The sequence below is a fragment of the Gracilinanus agilis genome, chromosome 3, assembly GCF_016433145.1.
Source record: "Gracilinanus agilis isolate LMUSP501 chromosome 3, AgileGrace, whole genome shotgun sequence".
Classification (NCBI taxonomy): domain Eukaryota; kingdom Metazoa; phylum Chordata; class Mammalia; order Didelphimorphia; family Didelphidae; genus Gracilinanus; species Gracilinanus agilis.
In genome coordinates, this window is record NC_058132.1 from 339,201,872 (window position 1) to 339,221,015 (window position 19,144).

Below are 19,144 nucleotides of genomic sequence, written 5' to 3' on the forward strand. Positions count from 1 at the left end.
ATGCAATGTAATCTAATCAAATCAAATATGCGCATATATTATGTGTAGGGTCAAATCCCATCAAGATGAACACCAAATGGTTCCATTGTGTCTTACTGTCACTGAACTGAATATATTGCTTGAAATAAGCAAATCATTTGGGTGTGAAGATATTTTCATTATATCAAGAGTATTTTTTTTAAAGGATGAAAAGCATTTTGCTGTTTTTAAGAAGCATTCAGTTAGGGAACAGCAAAAATAAAAAATCCAAATATCCCACATTCAAAGGGGAAATTTCTATTAAATGAATATATTCCATTAAATGAATATATTCAACATAATTCAACATAAAAGTAAACTGAGTATCAGACTGCCCCAGCCAATGCTGTTTCAAAAAAGTCCAAGAGAACTCAGGTTCAAATCCAAACTCTGACTCTTTATTTTCTATGTAACCTTGAGCATTTAATCTCCATGGCCTCAATTTCCCCAACAGTAATACGAAAGGGAGCTAGGTGGGGCAGTGGTTAGAGTGAAAGGCCTGCAGTTGGGAAAATCTGAGTTTTCCTCAGACATTTAATAGCTGTGTGACCCTGGGCACGTCACTTAACTGATCTGTAAAATGAGTTGGTGAAGAAAATGGCAAACCACTCCTGTATTTTTGCTAAGAAGACCCCAAATGGGGTCACCAAGAATTCTAAACAATAACAATTGTTACTCTATGTCTGGCACTCTTTGCATTATTCTCTACTACCTCTGCATGCACAAACAATAGTAGTAGTAGAGCAAAAGCACTGTGACTTGTGATTACTGAATGTACCCCAAAACTTCAAAGGTCAGTGATTTAATGATTGGAGATTGTAGCTCCTTTCTGACTTAATAGATGATCCTTGTGAATTGTGACCAAGAAGATTCATCATCTGTCAGTCAGCCTGAGGATGAGTCTGTGTGATCTTGGCTAAGTGGATCATAGGATCATAGATTTAGATCTAGATGGAACTTCAGAAGACATCTAGTCCAACTCATGTTACTGATGAGGTAACCGAAGCCCAGGAAGGCTAAGCAACTTGCTTGAATTTTTGTGTTGTTCACTTGTGTCTGACTCTTCATGACCCCATTTAGGGTTTTCTTGGCAAGGATCCTAGGGTGGCTTGGCATGTGGCATGAAGGCAAACCCTACATGCCCAATTGTTTCCTTCTTCAGCTCATTTTACAGATGAGGAAACTAAGGCAAACAGGGCAAAGTGACTTGCCTGAGATCACACAGTTAAGAAATGTCTGAGGACAGATTTGAACTTAGGAAGATCAGTTTTACTGATTTTCAGGCCTACTACACTATCTACTGTGCTACCTAGCCGCCCATAGTGGAAAATATGCTTCCTAGTTTTCCTTTACCTATTCTCTAAGAAAGCCTGGATACTCCATGGGCTATTCAATAGAAAGGGGAGATGAGAACAGCAAGCAATGCATGCCATTAATGCTTATCAACTATCCCTTACAACAATCCAAGGATAAAAATGTTTAGAATGTTCCATGTTGCTGTAAGAATGTGGGCCACAAAATCTTTCTCCATTCCAATAGACCAGAGGTTCCCAAAGTTTTTTGGCTCACTGCCCCCTTCCAGAAAAAATATTACTTAGCCCCCTGGAAATTAATTTAAAAAAAATTTTAATAGCAATTAATAGGAAAGATAAATGCCCCTGTGGCCATCACCGCCCTCCTGGATCGCTGCAACACCCACCAGGGGGTGGTGGCGCCCACTTTGGGAATCACTGCAATAGACTAAGAAATTATTGAATCTTTTTTATGGTCAACTTATTTCTATTATATCCTCCTTCATCTTCATCTTATTTATCATCACCACATGATCCATGGGACCAAGCTGCAATCACAGAGTTTTATGGAACACATGGGTTTGGAAAGGGTCTTGAGATGATCTCATCTATTGTCCCAAATCTGGATAGGGTCCCAGAGAGAAGAGAAATCAATTCAACTTTCAAAAGCTCTCCTCATAAGAGCTTTCAACAATCTTGGGCACCCATCTCTGTGTTTGACAGCTCCTACTCTGTGAAAGTTCTTTCTCACAGATAAGCCAAACCCTTCATGCTACCTCAGTGATTCATTCCTTTTCTTTCCTCCTTAATGAAGGTAATAAGCTAGGTCATTGATTAAATACCTTAGTCCTTTCTACACCCAAATGCATCTTTTAGCAGGTAAAGAAAATGGCCGATGTGATCTCACAGTCACCATCACATTCTGACCCAAAAGAAAAATCCTTTCTAAAGGGTCTTTCATACTGTGGGAGCAGAAACACAGAAGAAAAACAATTGCTTGATTACATGGGTCGATGGGGATATGATTGGATATGACTCTAATGAAAATACTAATAATATGGAAATAGATCTCGATCAATGACACATGTGGAATTGCTTGTTGGCTTTGGAAGGGAGGTTGGAGGAGGGGAGGGAAAGAACATGAATCATGTAACCATGGGAAAATATTCCTAATTAATCAATCAAAAGAAAAAAAAAAAGAAAGGGTCTTTCATGGATAATCCTATAGCTTCTACAGTAATGGAGACCTAACTTCCTGAAAACACGACCAGTTCCATGATTGAATAGCTCTACGTACTGAAGAGTTTTTCCTTCTGTTGAGCCAATATCTGCCTCTCACAACTTTCACCCACTGGAACAATGAAGAATTAGTCTCTTCCTTTTTTTCTCTTTTTTTTTGTCCAAATATGATCAATTTACTAGTTAGGCTCACAGAAACCAATAAATTGGGTCAGTAGTCTCTCTCTATGACCAAAGACTCTTCTTTCTTTTCCCCCAAAACTTATTTGAAGACATTTTAAAGAAACCACTGGGAATGGAGGAGGGGCCCAAAGGGCAAGTGTCCCATTTTTCATGAAGAGGGAACGAGTGGGGGGAAATAGCAGCAAGGCTGGCAAAACTCCAGAATGGATTATCAGGCAGATGGTTTGTGAGTGTTTAGAAAAGAATGCAGACATGACAAGGCACGAACGAGGAATGGATAGCCTGTATGAATAGGAATGAGGTGTCCAGCTCGAGGGAAGTCATAACTTCTGCTCTGAGCTGGACAGGCCACGTCTGGAGTGCACTGTTCAAATCTGGGGACCACATTTTAAGAGACACTGACAAACAAGGAAGTATCTAGAGGAGACCTATCAGAATGTGGTGGCATCTGGAAACCATCTTTGGGGATAACTGGCCAGTGAGACCAGAGATATTTAGTCTGGAGAAGATAAATCTCGGGGGATCAGGGGGCACAATGGCCATCTCCAAATATTTGAAGCAGTGCCATATAAAAGAGAGGGGGGGTAGTCTCAGAGGGAAGAACTAGAAGAAAAACCAGGATGCTCTAAGAGTTATAGAGAGGCAAGTTTTGGTTCAACATAAAGACTTTGCTAACAATGAGAGCTTTTCAGCCATGTGGTGGGGAGATGGGCTGGGATGGCTGCAGCGCTGCAGAGGTACCCTGAACCTGAGTCATTCTAGACACATAGGGATTGTGTTTTAGTGTCGAAGGAGTCAATTGTAAATAAGGAGACTGGCTTCAGTTAGCATAGAAAAGCTGAGGCTATGCCGTGCAAGTCAAAATCTGCACCCCATAAGCCAGGGAACTGAGTCAAGCAAGGTACAGCAGAGGTTCTAGCCAAACTTATGAGGGTTGTGGCTGAACACTTTTAACCCAGCTTCCTTCTTTAGTATGTGTGTGCCTGTGGGGACTTAAAAAACAACAACACCAAAAACCTTACCTTCCTTAGAATCAATACCCTGTATTGGTTTCAAGGCAGGAGCAAGAAGGTCTAGGCAATGGAGGGTAAGGGACTTGCCCAGGGTCACTTAGCTAGGAAGAATGTGAGGACAGATTTGAACCCAGGTTCTCCCATCTTTAGACCTGGCTCTCAATCTACTGAGCCACCCAGCTATCCACCCCCTTGTGAGCACTTCTTATAGGATCATTGATTTAGGGCTGGAAGGAATCTTAGAAATCACTGAACCTCATCCTGTTACTAAGATAGAAAGTAAGGGTATCTTAGAGTTGTTACTAAGACAAGAAAGTAAAGGTTTTTTTGTTTGTTTGTTTGTTTTTTTAAGAAGTCCTTATCCAATGACCTCATTTTTTTATGTTTGGGGATCCCACACCAAGAAAGGATAGGGACTTTCCCTGGATCACAGTGATAGTAAATGGATGAGGTAAGACTTGAACTTAGGTCTTCTTGTAAGTCCTGGGTTCTCTACACCATGCTATGCTACCTAAGACTCCAAAACTTAGAGCTGTAGTTAAGCTCTGCCTCACCAGAAATATTGAAGCAGATGAAGGAATATTTAACAGAGAGAGATCATAGAGGAGGACCTTTTTCTTTGGGAGGTGGGTTGAATTAGATGATCTTTAAGATTTCTTCCAAATCTAGCTGAGTGGTCCTAGACCTAGAGTGGAGTTAAAATCTGGCTTTAGAAACTTACTAGTTGTCTGGGTAAGTCAATTAATCTTTGCCTCATTTTCCTCAACTGTTAAATGGGGATAATAATAGTGTTGATCTTACAGTGTTATTAAAAAGATCAAGTGAGATAATATCTATATAATATGATATATTAGTATTTGTTATTATTCAGTCATGTTTAACTCTTTGTGACCCCATTTTGGGGTTTTCTTGGCAAAAGATACTGGAATGGCTTGCCATTTCCTTCTCCAGCTCATTTTACAGATATGAAATTGGGGTCAACAGGGTCAAGTGACTAATGCAAGGTCATACAGCTGGTGTCTGTGGCTGGATTTGAACTCATGAAAATGAGTCTTCCTGATTCCAAGCCTAGCACTCTATCCACTGAATCATTAATAACCTTTCTCTCTCTACCTTCCTCCTCTCCATTCTTTTCTTCCTTCCCCTAAGATTCTCTAAACTCTACATAATAACTCTTCAAAAAACTAAAGATATAGGGTTGATTGGCTCAGTGACTATAGGCTAATAAGAGTGTGGAAAAGATTTATAAGGGAGTGGGAAGGGCTTATAAAGCCTTAAGATATATATACATATATATGCAATATACATAACAAAATAAATATAATGCTGCTAATTTGTGGATTTTCACCTATCCCCGAGTCTCTGGAATGTAACTCCCATGATAAGTGAGGCATCACTGTATTTGACATCAATGTGGAATGGCAGAAAAGTAGAAGTGTAAGGATTTTTTTTTCACTTGGGGCAAAAACATTTGATGGAAGATAGAAAGAGATAACATAGGGCAGCCTAATGGTCCAGTGGATAGAACACTAGGCTTAGAATCAAGACCTGAGTTCAAATAAAAATTCTTGAGCAAATTACTTAACCTCTGTTTGGCTAGGAAACAGGTGGCATAGTGGAACAAAAGCTAAACCTTCTTCTCAGGAAGAAGACCTGAGCTCAAATCTGGCCTCAGATACTTCCTAGCTATGTGACACTGGGGAAGTCACTTACCCTCTGTTTCTTTTAATCCACTGGAGAAGGAAATGGCAACCCCCTCCAGTATCTTTGCCAAGAAAACCCCCTGGACAGAATGGTTCATGGGATCACAAAGATTAGAATCTGTGTGAACAACTGAACAACAAGAGGGAGACTAAGAAAAGTACAATTATGAGTAGAGAGGGTGTTCTGTCTCCCCTTTCTCTTCCACTGACCTACAATGCAGCTCCTTATCTTCTATATCTCCCAAGGCTTGCCCAATTTGGAATCTCTCTCAAGAGTAAGGGTCCTTGGAAGATGTTATGGCATGAGGCACAGGGATGGTGGTCTTTCTTCTCTTGTGATGAGAAAGCATAAATCCTTTCATGGTAGCACTTGGGCTAAAGCCTCAACCACCCCAACCTGGTTATGCCTACGTAAGAGGGAAAGTACAGTGGGTAATGTCTGATGGTAAGTATTATCTGAGAGAATAAATGAGTAAATAAAAAAATGCATTTCTTTAATGCTTACTACATGCGAAATGCTATGCTAAAGTGAGTAAGAATAGTGAAGGGGGAAAGGTGTTGCCTGTTGAGTTCCATGTTGTTCAGAAGTCTGTTCATTTCTTTTCTATTAATACATGTTTTACCTTAGCCAATGCATAGGATGCTGTTGACACAGGAGGAAGTTAATTATGCAGAAGACCTATGAAAAACAGGCTTCCCAATGGGACATGATATCTTTTCTCTCTGGATTTTCTAGTAGTTCCAAGAAATAGAAAAATGGAGCCATCGTCCTTGCTCTGGATAAGATGCCTTATAGATCTGGAGTGATAAGTTTTCAATTTTGGTGGTATCAGTCTTAGACCCCAAGCCAGTTTTTTGATTCAGATCTGATACAATCTTCTATGGCAATTCAAGAAGTCCAATGCAACGGTTTAAGCATCATGCATTTGTGAATTTATTTAATTAAATGTGTCAATAAGACCAGTGACATGATGAAGAAGGGGGAGCAAGCTTCAAGGTCATGGCTGAATGCTTCCACTCTTTGGGCCACAGCTCCCTGTGGTCTTTTCAGCAAACCACAAGAATCTAGAGCATGCTCAGCACATGCTTTCTCTGAGGACAGGAAAACCACAGCTATGAGTCCTGAAATCACAAGACTGCCTCTGGTTTGTGTCAGGTCACTTTTGGCACCTCTGGGTGTGCTTGATTCTTTCCCAAGAAACTTAACTGGAAAGTGGGTGCCTGCATCCCTGGAAATTTTCTATTTGCCCTCAGAATTAAATGCCATGCCATTCAAAAAAAAGCTCATCCCCTTATAAAAATCAACACTGGCAATTTGATCTTGAGCAGGGGCTTTCATCATGGACCTTCTCTGATTTCAGCATCAAAATCAAAGAGCTGATTTTAGCCAACCTCTCTCATACCAGTGCTCGATAGATAGATAGATAGATTGATAGATAGATAGATAGATAGATAGATAGATAGATAGTCAGATTGATAACTATATGCATAGAACAACATAAACGAATGATTGCTCAAACCAATAAATAAACACATGAATGAATATAGTTTTTTCATGATCATGAACAAAGTCTGAATGACTTTACCAGTCAGGTGTTTTTAAACTTGATAGTCTGATGTACTCTTCCCTACCATATTCATATTTTAATTGTAGGCCAATACTCCTTCCCGGTATACAAAGATAAATGTTTCTACACATACAGAGAAGGACTTCAGAGATTGTAAATTAAGGGGTCTGCCTGCTCGAAGAGAGTGATCATGTATAAATCATATCATGGAAAGGCAATAATGGTCTAGAGTAGTGATTCTCAAACTTTCTGGCCTCAGGACAACTTTATATTCTTAAAATTTATTGAGAGTTCCCCAAAGATCTTTAATTTACATGGGGCTATGATGTTGTTCAGTCGTTTTGGTTGTGTCCACCTCTGTATGACCTCATTTGGAATTTTCTTGACAAAGATACTGGAGGGGTTTGCCATTTCTTTCTCCAGCTCATTTGACAGATAAGGAAACTGAGGCAAACAGGGTTAAGTTGCTTGCCCAGGATCAGACTGCTAGTAAGTATCTAAGGCTTGATTTAAATAGAGGGAGATGCACCTCCCTGACTCCAAGCACAGACCCCTCTTCACTGTACCCCTTAGCTGCTGATATAAGGGTTATATCTATCAATATTTACAACATTCAAAATAGAGCTGGGCTCAACTGAAACGACTAAACAGCAACAACTTTCTGACTCCAAGGCCAGCTACCTATTTATGATGCCAAGTTGCCAAATTATAATAATTTTAGACCAATTTAAGATTGATTTTGAGTTCTTTTAGAGGGAATAATAAATTGAAGCAATAATATGCATGTGTCTCAGTAAATTTAGAAGAACTTGACTATATTTTGATTAATTTGAACATTCACTTTAATATGCTGACATAATCTAATGACAGAATTTTGTCTGGGTCTTTTTACTATGACAAATAGTGTAGAAAACCTTGCTCCATGATAGGTGATTAGCAACACAGGACACCTTTCCCGAGTAAGGCATCTGGGCTGTATCCAGAGGATGAGTAAAAAATTCACTGAGTTTTTGTCATTGTCATTTTTTTTCCAGTTGTGTCCTACTCTTCAGGCCCCCATTTGAGGTTTTCTTGGCAAAGATACTGCAGAAGTTTGCCATTTTCTTTCTCCAATTCATTTTACAGATGAGGAAACTGAGGCAAACAGGTTTAAGTGACTTGTCCAAGGCTACGCGGCTAGTAAGTATCTGAGGCCAGATTTGAACTCAGGAAGACTCCAGGTCTGGAACTCTATCCACTTTGCCACCTAGGTAGCCAGGTACACAGTAAGTACTTAACAGGTGCTTGCTGACTGATTGATCATCTGACTTTTAAGCCTAGCACTTTGCAAAGGTTGGTGAATTTCAGGGAATTAGATATTTTTTAAAATTGATTTAATTTTTTCATTTGACCTTAGAGATCAAGTGAACCTCCTCATTTAAAGATGAGGAAACAGGTTCAGAGGGGTTAAAGCCATTTCTCCCAGGCCACACAGCTAGTGGAAGACTAGAACTCTGATCTTTTTCTCAGTCCAGTACTTTGGTGTTGTATCCATCAAACCCCAGATTTTAATTTGTTTTCAGTTTCAATAAACTAAGTAGATTTGGGGAGGTTTTTTTTGACAGAAAATATTTAGGTTAGTCATAAGCTCTTCAAGGAGCTGAAGAAGGGCTTTCTCAGAATCCTGGGGTCAAGAAACAATCTTCAAAGCTTTTCTCACTTTCTTCCTCATTAGCCTATGATTGACATAATGCATATTACCTGCCTGGTTGGATATGTATTATACAATTTGAAATAAATGGATTTATAAAAAATATAATCATAACAGTAACTTCTAGGAAATTTTCTGTTCTTAAAATACTTATGGAGGAGCAGAGAGGGGAGGAAGAATGAAGAGAACTATGATTTCATCTCTGTTTGGAATTCTCAGTATAGAAACTCCTTCCACCAATGTAGATTGGAACTCATTTGTAATTTATGGTCTCGGGAAGTAGCCTAGAACAATTGCAGGTTAGGTTAAGGTTATTTTTAAGTTAATCACTTAATTTTAAATATTTTATTTTCCCCATTATACATAATAACAACTTTCAACATATGCTTTCCAAAATTATAAAATCCAAATTGTCTTCCTCCTTCCTTCTGCCTTCTCAGAGATGGTAAGCAATTTGATCTGAGTTTCTTTTTTAAAACACGCAATTCCTGAAAAACAGTTTCTACTTTAAAAACCTGATATGCTAAGCTACACAACTGGGCATTGAGTTATGATTTGCTCAAGGCTAGGTAGGCAGATATGTTCAACTTCAATAGTACTTAAGGGTAATCATCTGTATTTGTACAGATAGATTGCATATTACTACATAGTCTCTCTGTGTCTTATTTGGCCCTGTGTTCTACTTTGTTTCATCATTATTTGTGTGGCTGTCTGATCTCCTGTGTCAGGGACTCTGTCTTATTTATCTCTGCAGCTGTCATAGGACCTAGCACAGTGTTTGTATCTCACAAGTAGTTTATAAATCCTTTCTGATTTTGCCACCAATTTGCCAGAGGAATACATCAAACAAGCCAGCTTTGGGAAAAATTCTGAAGTAGCTTCTATCACCCCTTCCATGTTCTCCCTCCTTAATCCTGTTATGGTGCTGTCTTCCCCTGTTAACTAGTTCTATCATGCTCTTCTCCCCTCCTTGTCCTATTAAAACCTGTTCTCAGGGATTAGCTAGGTGGGTCAGTGGATAGAGAGCCAGGCCTAGAGATGGGAGGTCCCAAGTTCAAACCTGGCCTCAGATACTCCCCAAGACTGTATGACTCTACCTGCTATTGCCTACTCCTTATCACTTTCCTGCCTGGGAAATAATACACAACTATTGATTCTAAGATGGAAAGTAAACACTTCTAAAACAAACAAAAAAGCAACTATTCTCAGCACATGATAAATGAATATATACTGAAATGTCCATTACTAACAAGCACTTAATACGTAACTGTATTAGGAGTATCTGCATTTTAATGTGGACCAACTTTATAAGCCTAAGAATTACTAAACAAAGACTCTGAGGGATTGGTGATAAGCAAATTGGAGAAATATTTGGAAGGGAGGTGCTTTTGTGTAGCCTCTAGATCAGGGTTCAAGACTCACTCAAGAACAGCTAAGCCTAATAAGTGAAAACTTGCATTATGCAAAAGATATGTTTTTTTACCATTTACAAAAATTTCACCAAAAGATTCTTTAGTTACAATTTAAAACAGAACCAAAATAACATTGCACACAGTAACTGAAACATTGTGAGATGATCAAATGTAATTGACTTTGCTTCTAAAAGCAATGCTGAGAGACTTATGAGAAAGAGTGCTATCCACATCAAGAGAAAGAACTGTGGGAGTAGAAATGCAGAAGCAAAACATCATTTATCACTTGTTTATTTGGGCGTATAATTTGGGGTTTTAGTTTTAAAAGACTACTCTATTATAAAAATGAATAATATGGAAATAGGATTTGAGTGATAATACATGTATAACCCAGTGGAATTGCTTGTCAGCTCCGGGAGGGGGAAGGGAAAAGGGGAAGATGATAACAAGAATCATATAAACATGGAAAAAGTTAAAAAATTAAAATTAAAATAACAATTTATCCTTTAGTTGGTCAAGATATGATCTGAATGATTTAAAAAAAAAACAACTTTGATTTATACTCTACCTTTCTGGAATACCATTGCCTAAAGTGAATAGTCTATAAAGATTCACCATATATAGTGAATATGCTGTAAGTTGTTATTTAAGGAGAGAAACTGGATTTACACTGAACTGCTAACACTTACCATCTGTCCCCTTGTAGATAAAGACATAGTCTCATATTGCTAGCTTGCAGGAGGGGAGCAGGTGTAGCTGAAGGCAATGGAATAGAGTGAAGGACAGCTGATTCATACAGAAATTAAACCAGCAACCTTGGCTTCAACAATAGCATGTTTGAACACAATGAGTCTCAAACTTTCCAGATCAGAGTGATTTGGGAAGAAAGAACAATAATACAAAGCCCAGATGGAAAATGATTGCATTTGCTTCTACAGTTTTTCTCCTGATAATCCCACCCTTGGATGATAGATGGGATGAAGGGAGAAGACTTCTGCAAGCCGTTGGATTACAGGCACCTGGACCATATTGTCCAACACCCATCCTCTCCCAATCAGACCACGTGGTATGACAAAGGCTATTCCCTTTTCTGATGCCTATCAGAAAGGACATGTTCTATTCTTGAAAATGGGACTGACCCAGGAATCTGAGCCGTGTGGTCATTGTTCCTATGGGCAGGATTGTTATACCATAAGATGAAATATGCAAGACATATAATATGGCACCTGACTCTGGAGTTTCAGAAATGGACTGATTAGCCTATAGAGTGGGACAAAACTTTGCTTTGCAGTCACCAGCTTTTTAATCTATTCTCTTAAAGGGGGCATCTTTATGGAAAAATTCCATAAAGAGGACATTCCCTTAGCTTTAGGGGGTGTATGAGTTTTCTGTTTGCCAGCATGTTTCCATTCTTGGCCCTACTATCTTGGACAAATGCATTAGTCACTTTGATCTCTACATAGAGCAGGCCTAATGCTGAGAATACCTCCTGTTTGTCAAAATAGCCTGGTCCCCTTCCTGAATCTTCTTGTTGTTGAATTGTGTCTCATTCTGTGGTTTTCTTGACAAGGACACTGGAGTTGTTTGCCATTTCCTTCTTCATCTATTTTACAAATGAAGAAACTGAAGCAAAAAGGATTAAATGACTTGCCCAGGGTCACATTAACTAGTAAGTGTCTGGGACAGGATTTGAACTCTGGCAAATGAATTTTCCTTAACTCCAGGTCTGGCACTCTGTCCACTATGCCACTTAGCTACTCTGTGATATGTAAGAGTGAGGTAATGACACGTTCATCATTGAATAGCCAAGTTGCTAACAATGAGAGACTTGGAAAATTTAAGTTACTAGGCAAAGGGAAACAGTGAAATAAATTTGCCTCCCACTCTACAGTATTCACAAAATATTCCAGAAAATTCATACACAAAAACAAAACAATAGAGATGGGGTTCTGTATCATTGGGGTCTATCTAGTACAATTCCCTAATTTTGCAGATGGGGAAACTTAGTTCCAGAAAATAGAAATGATTTTCCCACAGTTAATTAGTGGTAAAGCCTAGAGTGGAACCCACATGTCCTAACTCCTAGTCCAGTGTTCTTCCCACTATATTGCACTATCTCTTTTTCCCTTTGTATATGGCAGCACTATACAGGGCAATACAGACAAAAACACGAAGACTTTTCTACTACCACAATAGGTGATTTTAAGGATCAAATGAAATCATGTAAAAATGCTTGTTTGTTTTGGGTATGTAGAAGGAGAGACAAAGGGGTAGCTAGGTGGTATAGTATATAGAGTACAGGGCGTGGAGTCAGGAACATTCATCCGGGTTCTATTTGCCTCAGTTTCCTCATCTGTCAAATGAGCTGGAGAAGGAGAAGGCAAACCATTCTACCATCTCTACCAAGAAAACTCCAAATGGGATCACAAGGAGTCAGACACAACTGAAATGACTAAAGGACAACAAAAAATTCACAAACACACATAGAGTTGTGGGAGAAAAAGGCATGGTAAAAGTATAAAAGATCAAGCATCCCCTTGGCCACTATATGTGAATTGGATCATGTCTACAAACTTACAATTAACCACATTGCATCTTATACCATCTCCCAGAGGCTATTGGTTAGGAAATCCCTTTCTCTGTTTCATTTGATCATAGACCTAGGGTGAGAAGGAACCTCAGGGGACATGTAGTCCAATTCCTTCATTTTACAGATGAGGAAACAAGACTTATTCAAGGTCACTCAAGGAGGAAGTGCCAGAGGAAGGATTTGAACCTAGGTCTTCTGTTTCCAGAGTCAGCATTCTATCTTCCATTTCATGTTTCCTCCTTCAGCTAGGTGAACCAGTTCCTCTTTATTCTAGTCAAGTGTCATTTTCTTTTGCCTTTGTATCCTTCTCCCTACACATCTCCCTTCCATTCCCCATCTAGCATAGTTCCTGGTATACAGTAGGTGCTTAATAAGTCCTAAAGTCCACTCTATACAATGTTAGTCTATTACCTCAATGGTGTATTGCTCAAAGATCCTGAGTTGCAGGAAGATGTCCAGCTTGATTTTGCGCTCATGGAAAAGCTCTTCCATCTGCACTTGGGCCTCATCAAGCTGCTGAAGGACTGATTCAATGTGACTAATGGAGCTATTATGAGGCGTCTTGTTGCTGGACACTGCAGAGTCCCTGTAGCAGAGGAGGGAGAAAAGAAGGGCAATGTCCAAAATGTTAAATGGTGCCATCTAGTAGAACATAAGTCTCTATGGTATGCCAAGCAATGGAGTCAACACTCAGAGGAAGTTACTCTATTTCAATAAATAATTCTTCATTTACCTCTTTAGAATTCTGAACCTGAAAGAGATCTCAGCATCTCACCTCTTCATTCTACACATGAGGAAACAGTCTCAGAGAAGGAAAGCAAGATGCTCATTGCTAGTTAGAGGCTGAATGAGGATTAGAACCCAAGTCTCCTGGTTCTTCTCCATCCAGTGTCCTTTCTATTCTACTACATTGTTTTTGTTCTTTACTGTGTGCATTGGAAACACTATATATACTGGGCAACAGAAACAAAAGAATAATAACCACCCAATTGTTGCACCTGGTGGTTTTTGAAGGTCAGATGTAATTATGTAAAAGTGCCTCGCGAAGCATAAAGTGACAAATAAATTTTTGTGAATGACTCCCCCTGCCAACCAAAACCTGCAACTCTGATCATAAGAAATTTACAGTGTATTGGGGGAAGACAAAATATATGTGAAAATATATATCAAACGACTTGAAAAGAATTACAAGGAACACGTCAACAAGTGAAATATGATAGAATTACTGCTAGAAGAGCTAAATGCTTAGGAAACAGAGTAAAGGAATAGTCACACCAGAGCAGAATAGATAATTGGCAACAGTTTCCTAAAAGGAAAGAATTTTAGTTGGGTCTGAAACTGGAAGTAGACATAGAGTAGCTTGGGGGCAGGAAGCTTCGTCTTCCTGAATTCAAATATGGCATCAGACACTTACTAGCTGTGTGATCCTGGGAAAGTCATTTAACCTTGTTTGTCTCAGTTTCTTCATCTGTGAAATGAGCTGGAAAAGGAAATGGCAAACCATTCCAGTATTTTTGCCAAGAAATCCCCCAAAGGGGTCAATCATGAAAAATTGGTCCAGCTGAAATTACTGAACAACAAAAAATTGATAAGAGGAAGTGTATCACAAATACCAAAACAGAGGTGAGAGTTGCCATATATATTTTTTTTAAGGCAACAAACAGACTAGCTTGATAAAAGTAGAGGATGTGTGGTTTTTGTTATTGTTGTTCAGTTGTGTCCAATTCAGCCAGAGCTGGTGTCAGGAAGACCTGAATTCAAATGCAGCCTCAGATTTACTAGTTGAGCAGACTTGGACAAATCATTTAACCTCTGTCTGCCTTAGTTTTCCTAACTGTAAAATGGGGATAATGATAGCACCTATCTCCCAGGGTGTTGTGAGGATCAATTGAGTTGATGTTTATGAGGCACTTAGTGTAGTTGCCTGGCACATAATAACAAATGCTAGTTTCCTTCTTTCACGCCCTGTTCTTAAGGAACCAACAGTTTTGTAGCAGGGATAAGAAATGCCCATGAATATAAAAATGCCAATTTGAATATGATTTAGTTTATAAGGCAGGTTAGACAGAGATGAAAGAACTGAAGGGAGAAAGATGCTTATACCTGAAGAATGGGAGGGAAATAATTCATTAAGGTTTTCTGAAGTGACACTTGGGATGGGCTTTGACCTAAGAAAAAGATGCAGAGATGGGGGAGGAGTGGGAGCCTGCAGGAACAATCAGTGCAGATGCAATTTTAAAAGACGGTTTAGTTAGTGATTCCATTAGAGAATTTGGAGAATCCCCCTTGTTTGCAATAGAAACCTCCTAGATTACAACTGAAAATCAAGTTCATACTTTTTAATTTGTTTACTTAATTGAGCATGGGTATGAAAATAAATCTCTAATTGAGTTTAGCCTCTCTTGTCCTGAGGTGAAGGAGTTGCTCTGTGATTTGATAATGAGATTGTCAATACTCTTTGTCATAGAAATCTGTTATCCTTAAATGACTTCAAGGAAAGGGACGATTCATAGGAGCATGGATTTAGAGCTAGAGAGGCCATTAGATCCAACTCCCTCATTTTACAAACGAAGAAACAGAAACCTAGAGAGATAAATTGACTTGCCCAAGGTCATACCATTGTCGAGGGTGAGATGTGAACCTAGGTTCTCTGACTCCAGAGCCAGTATTCATTCTTGTGTAACATGTTTCCTCCAGTTACTTCTAATATGGCATCATTAGATTTATCAAATTATATTTACTTAGCACCTGGACACATAGCAAGATGCTAATGGCTCCATGGCACCTTTCTTTGAAAATGCCAAAGTTCTTTATAAATAAAATAAACTAAAAAGAAAAAATTTTAAATTAACCCTTGCTTTCCCACTTAGAATTAATACTGTGTATTGGTTCCAAGGCAAGAACAGTGAGCGTTGTCACTGTTCTTGCCTTGGAACAGGGGTTAGGACTTGCCCAGGGACACACAGCTGGGAAGTTGTCTGAGATCAGATGAGAACCTAGGACGTCTCGTCTCTAGACCTGGCTTTCAATCCACTGAGCCACCTTTCTGACCCCTAACCTGTAAAGTATTATGTTTAACAACTAAAATCCATCTTTTTCCAGGTTGGGTTTCAATGTTCTCTAAAATCTAGCCCTGATCTACTTTTCCAGGTTTACTTTCTGGTATTCCCCTTCGTGACCCTATGCCTGAACCAAAATGGACTCTTGTGCCCCAAATACATCTAGAGGTACTCTCAGTTTTTTGTTTTTGTTCACACTTTTTCCATCCAACTAGAACACTTCCTCACCTCTGAATCTGCTTGTCCAACTCCTACTCCTCTCCAGGCCTAGAGATGTGGGTCCTGGGTTCAAATATGTACTCAGATACTTCCTAGCTGTGTGACCCTGCGCAAGTCACTTAACCCCCATTGCCTATCCCTTACTGCTCTTCTGCCTTAGAACAAATTCACAACATTGACTCCACACTGGAAGGTAAGGGTTGTTTTTTTTTTTTTTTAATTTTTAAACCCATAACTTCTGTGTATTGGTTCCTAGGTGGAAGAGTGGTAAGGGTGGGCAATGGGGGTCAAGTGACTTGCCCAGGGTCACACAGCTGGGAAGTATCTGAGGCCGGATTTGAACCTAGAACCTCCTATCTCCACTGAGCTACCCAGCTGCTCTGGTAAGGGTTTTTTTTTGTTTTTTTTTTTTAAAGTGTGCATTCTTCAGATCTCCTTGATGAAACCTTTCCTCACACCCCCAACTAGAAGTGATCCTGACGTCCTGTATTCAAACCCCTATAGCATTTTGTTATTATCTCCCCATCCCTGCTCTATAAGCAGAACGTAAGCTTGCTGAGGACACTTCCTTTTTGTCTTTTTAATCCTGGCAAAGAACCTTCCTTACCCAGAATAAGAGCAAAACTTCTAAGTGCTTACTGAATGCATTGGATTGCTTTGTACCTCTCTAAAAGTACTCTATCATGCATCCAGTCTAGTACTCCCTACTGGAGGTTAAGCTCCCAGAGGGCAGGGTCTAGATTTTAATTACCTTCATCTCCTCCTCAGTTCCTAGCATAGTGCCTTGTGTAAAGTATATGCTCAATAAATATTTAATGAATTGAATTACTAATGGGAAATCCTAGTGGCATGGAGAATTATGAAATTACAAATAGTGCTCTAGAATGAAATATAAGATTAAAAAGGTTTTGAAAGGTAGTTTCCTTTTAATTGTATTTTTTGGGACAATTTAAAATTAGGTGGATAAATAGCCCAGAAATAATGCTGATGAATTCATGTGTGACTAATCAAAATTGTTCAGATCACCAAATTATATCACCCTGATATCCTCATCAGCTAATGCCAAAGTGCACTTTCATCCTCCCAATTTTGCAGGCTGGCAGCAAATCAAATGCCATATGATGTGTTATTTCATAATGGAAATGTCTCCATGATGCCAAGCAACCAGTCTGAGTGATTGCTTTAAAAGAGTATGAGACAAAACTGGGCCAAAATGGCCCCAGATTTACCATTTCTCTGTAAATGTTTGCTGCTGAATAATAACATCAGAATTTTCTTTTCCTATTAGATTCTATTTCATTTTTTAAAAGCATAGATATTTATCTTTACTTTTTATATATAACATAATAACTTATACATGATTTATTATAAATATGTAATACATTATAACTATGCATATGCAAGAGAAACAAATTCTCATATTAGCTATATTTTAAAATCTATGTAATTTAAGGATTCTTTTTCAAAGTATTTCCACATTAATCTCATCTTTTTCCTCGTAACTATTTTGTGAGATAGGTTAGCTGACAGGGTAAACAGGGTACTTTTTGTCCCTGTTTTACAGGTAGAAAAATCAAGGCCCAAGAGACTTGGCTGAAATCACAAAACCAGTTGTCAGGTAAGTCTGTAACTTGGGCTTCTTGAAGTCCACAGAAGGATTCTTCCAGTAGATGAAACGACCTTCCAATTCACTTGGCTTTATCAGTTCCCGCCTCCCTCTCCCCTTGTATACCTCACTTTTTGTTAGGATGAAAATTATATCAGACCATTGATTGTGGGTAAGACATATCAGTTTATTGAATATAAATCTGTTTACTGGTTAGGTCAGCATCATAACCAATAAAGTGACATCTAGGTCTTTGGCCCTCTCTAGTGACTACTGACCCTGCACCTAGGTCAGGAAGCTCAATAAATCAAATTTTAGGAGCTAATTCAACCCCTCCCTTGAACATCTCAGGACATTTCTAATTAGTTGGTAACTAGTTAATTAAACCTTGGGGCCTGTCTCACACCAACTGGTGAGCAGGTGAAGGTTTGCACATCTGCTAGAAAAGAATCCTTGCCCTCTTCATTTATTGACCAAATTCTGTTCAAAAGGAGGACATTCTTTGGGATTCCTAAGGACAAAGAAAATGCAAAAAGTCGTAGATTAGATAGAATCTTTGACCCAGATAACAGAAGCAAGTAATTCTCACTAATATACAGAAATTGGGGCCTTTCTACGCCAGGGACCTGATATAAGATTTAATATAGTATGTGAAAAATAAATTTTCACACCCGAGGATGGAATGCTGACCTGAGTTGCTGAATGAGATCTTCTCCTTCCTTGATGACATTGAGAGTGGCATCCAGAGTGGCCGTCTGTTGCTGTTGGAACTGCTTGATTAGTTCCTGGACGGCGTCCACTGAGTCGGCACACACATCTTCTAGCAGCTCCTTCTGCAGGTCCTCCATCCATGTCCACAACTAGCAGGAAAGATGAGAGGAAATGGCATTTAGAGACTAAGGGGAGTTAGGGTAAGGATGAGGACTGATCCAACCAACATTTTTCCAGCCAGTATAATATCTGATCTGTGCCCCCTATGCCATGTCTATCTCCAATTTATCTTTTATTATATCTCCTTTTGTATACTGGCACGTTGTCTCCCCCAATTAACTTGTGAGTTCATTAAAGGCAAGACTTGTCTTTTGCCCTGATGACTTTGTGTAACTCAGCCTCATTTAAATCCAATTCACATGTAAGTCAAGGCATGGCCTGTGCTGTCACTGGTCTTCTTTGAAAATGAAGGACAAACAAGAACAATAAAACTGTATCCTCAGCACTTAGCACAGTGCCTAGTATGTAGCAGGTGCTTAGTAAGCTGGTTGACTGTTTGGATTTTGCCTTTCAACTCATTTTTATTTATGTATTTCTACTATGAAAGGGTGAATGGAAAAGGAGGTGGGCTGTCATTCAGTGTGGGTAAATAGTAACAGATGGACTACTCACCTTTGTATTTGTATAGACAAAAATATTTTTAAAAATCCAGAGGGTATCCTATCATGTTTGAGGTAGAAACTCTGGGGAGGATTTGGGAAAGAACCTGGGCAAAAATAACTCTGGAAGGTAAGGCGTGGATGAATTTCAACAGGAACTGGTGAAGGAAATATCCAGATAC

At 39.1% G+C, this 19,144-nt stretch overlaps 1 protein-coding gene across 1 annotated transcript in view; it reads right to left on the reverse strand.

Annotated features, from left to right (window-relative positions):
- Window positions 1-19,144, reverse strand: part of LOC123241539 (kalirin-like) — a 685,986-nt gene that overhangs the window by 150,566 nt on the left and 516,276 nt on the right. Inside the window, exons 13-14 of the mRNA XM_044669162.1 lie at window positions 18,283-18,452; window positions 13,120-13,294 (exon numbers count right to left, since the gene is read on the reverse strand). Of these exons, the coding sequence (XP_044525097.1) occupies window positions 13,120-13,294; window positions 18,283-18,452 (345 nt within the window). The remainder of the gene's footprint in view (window positions 1-13,119; window positions 13,295-18,282; window positions 18,453-19,144) is intronic.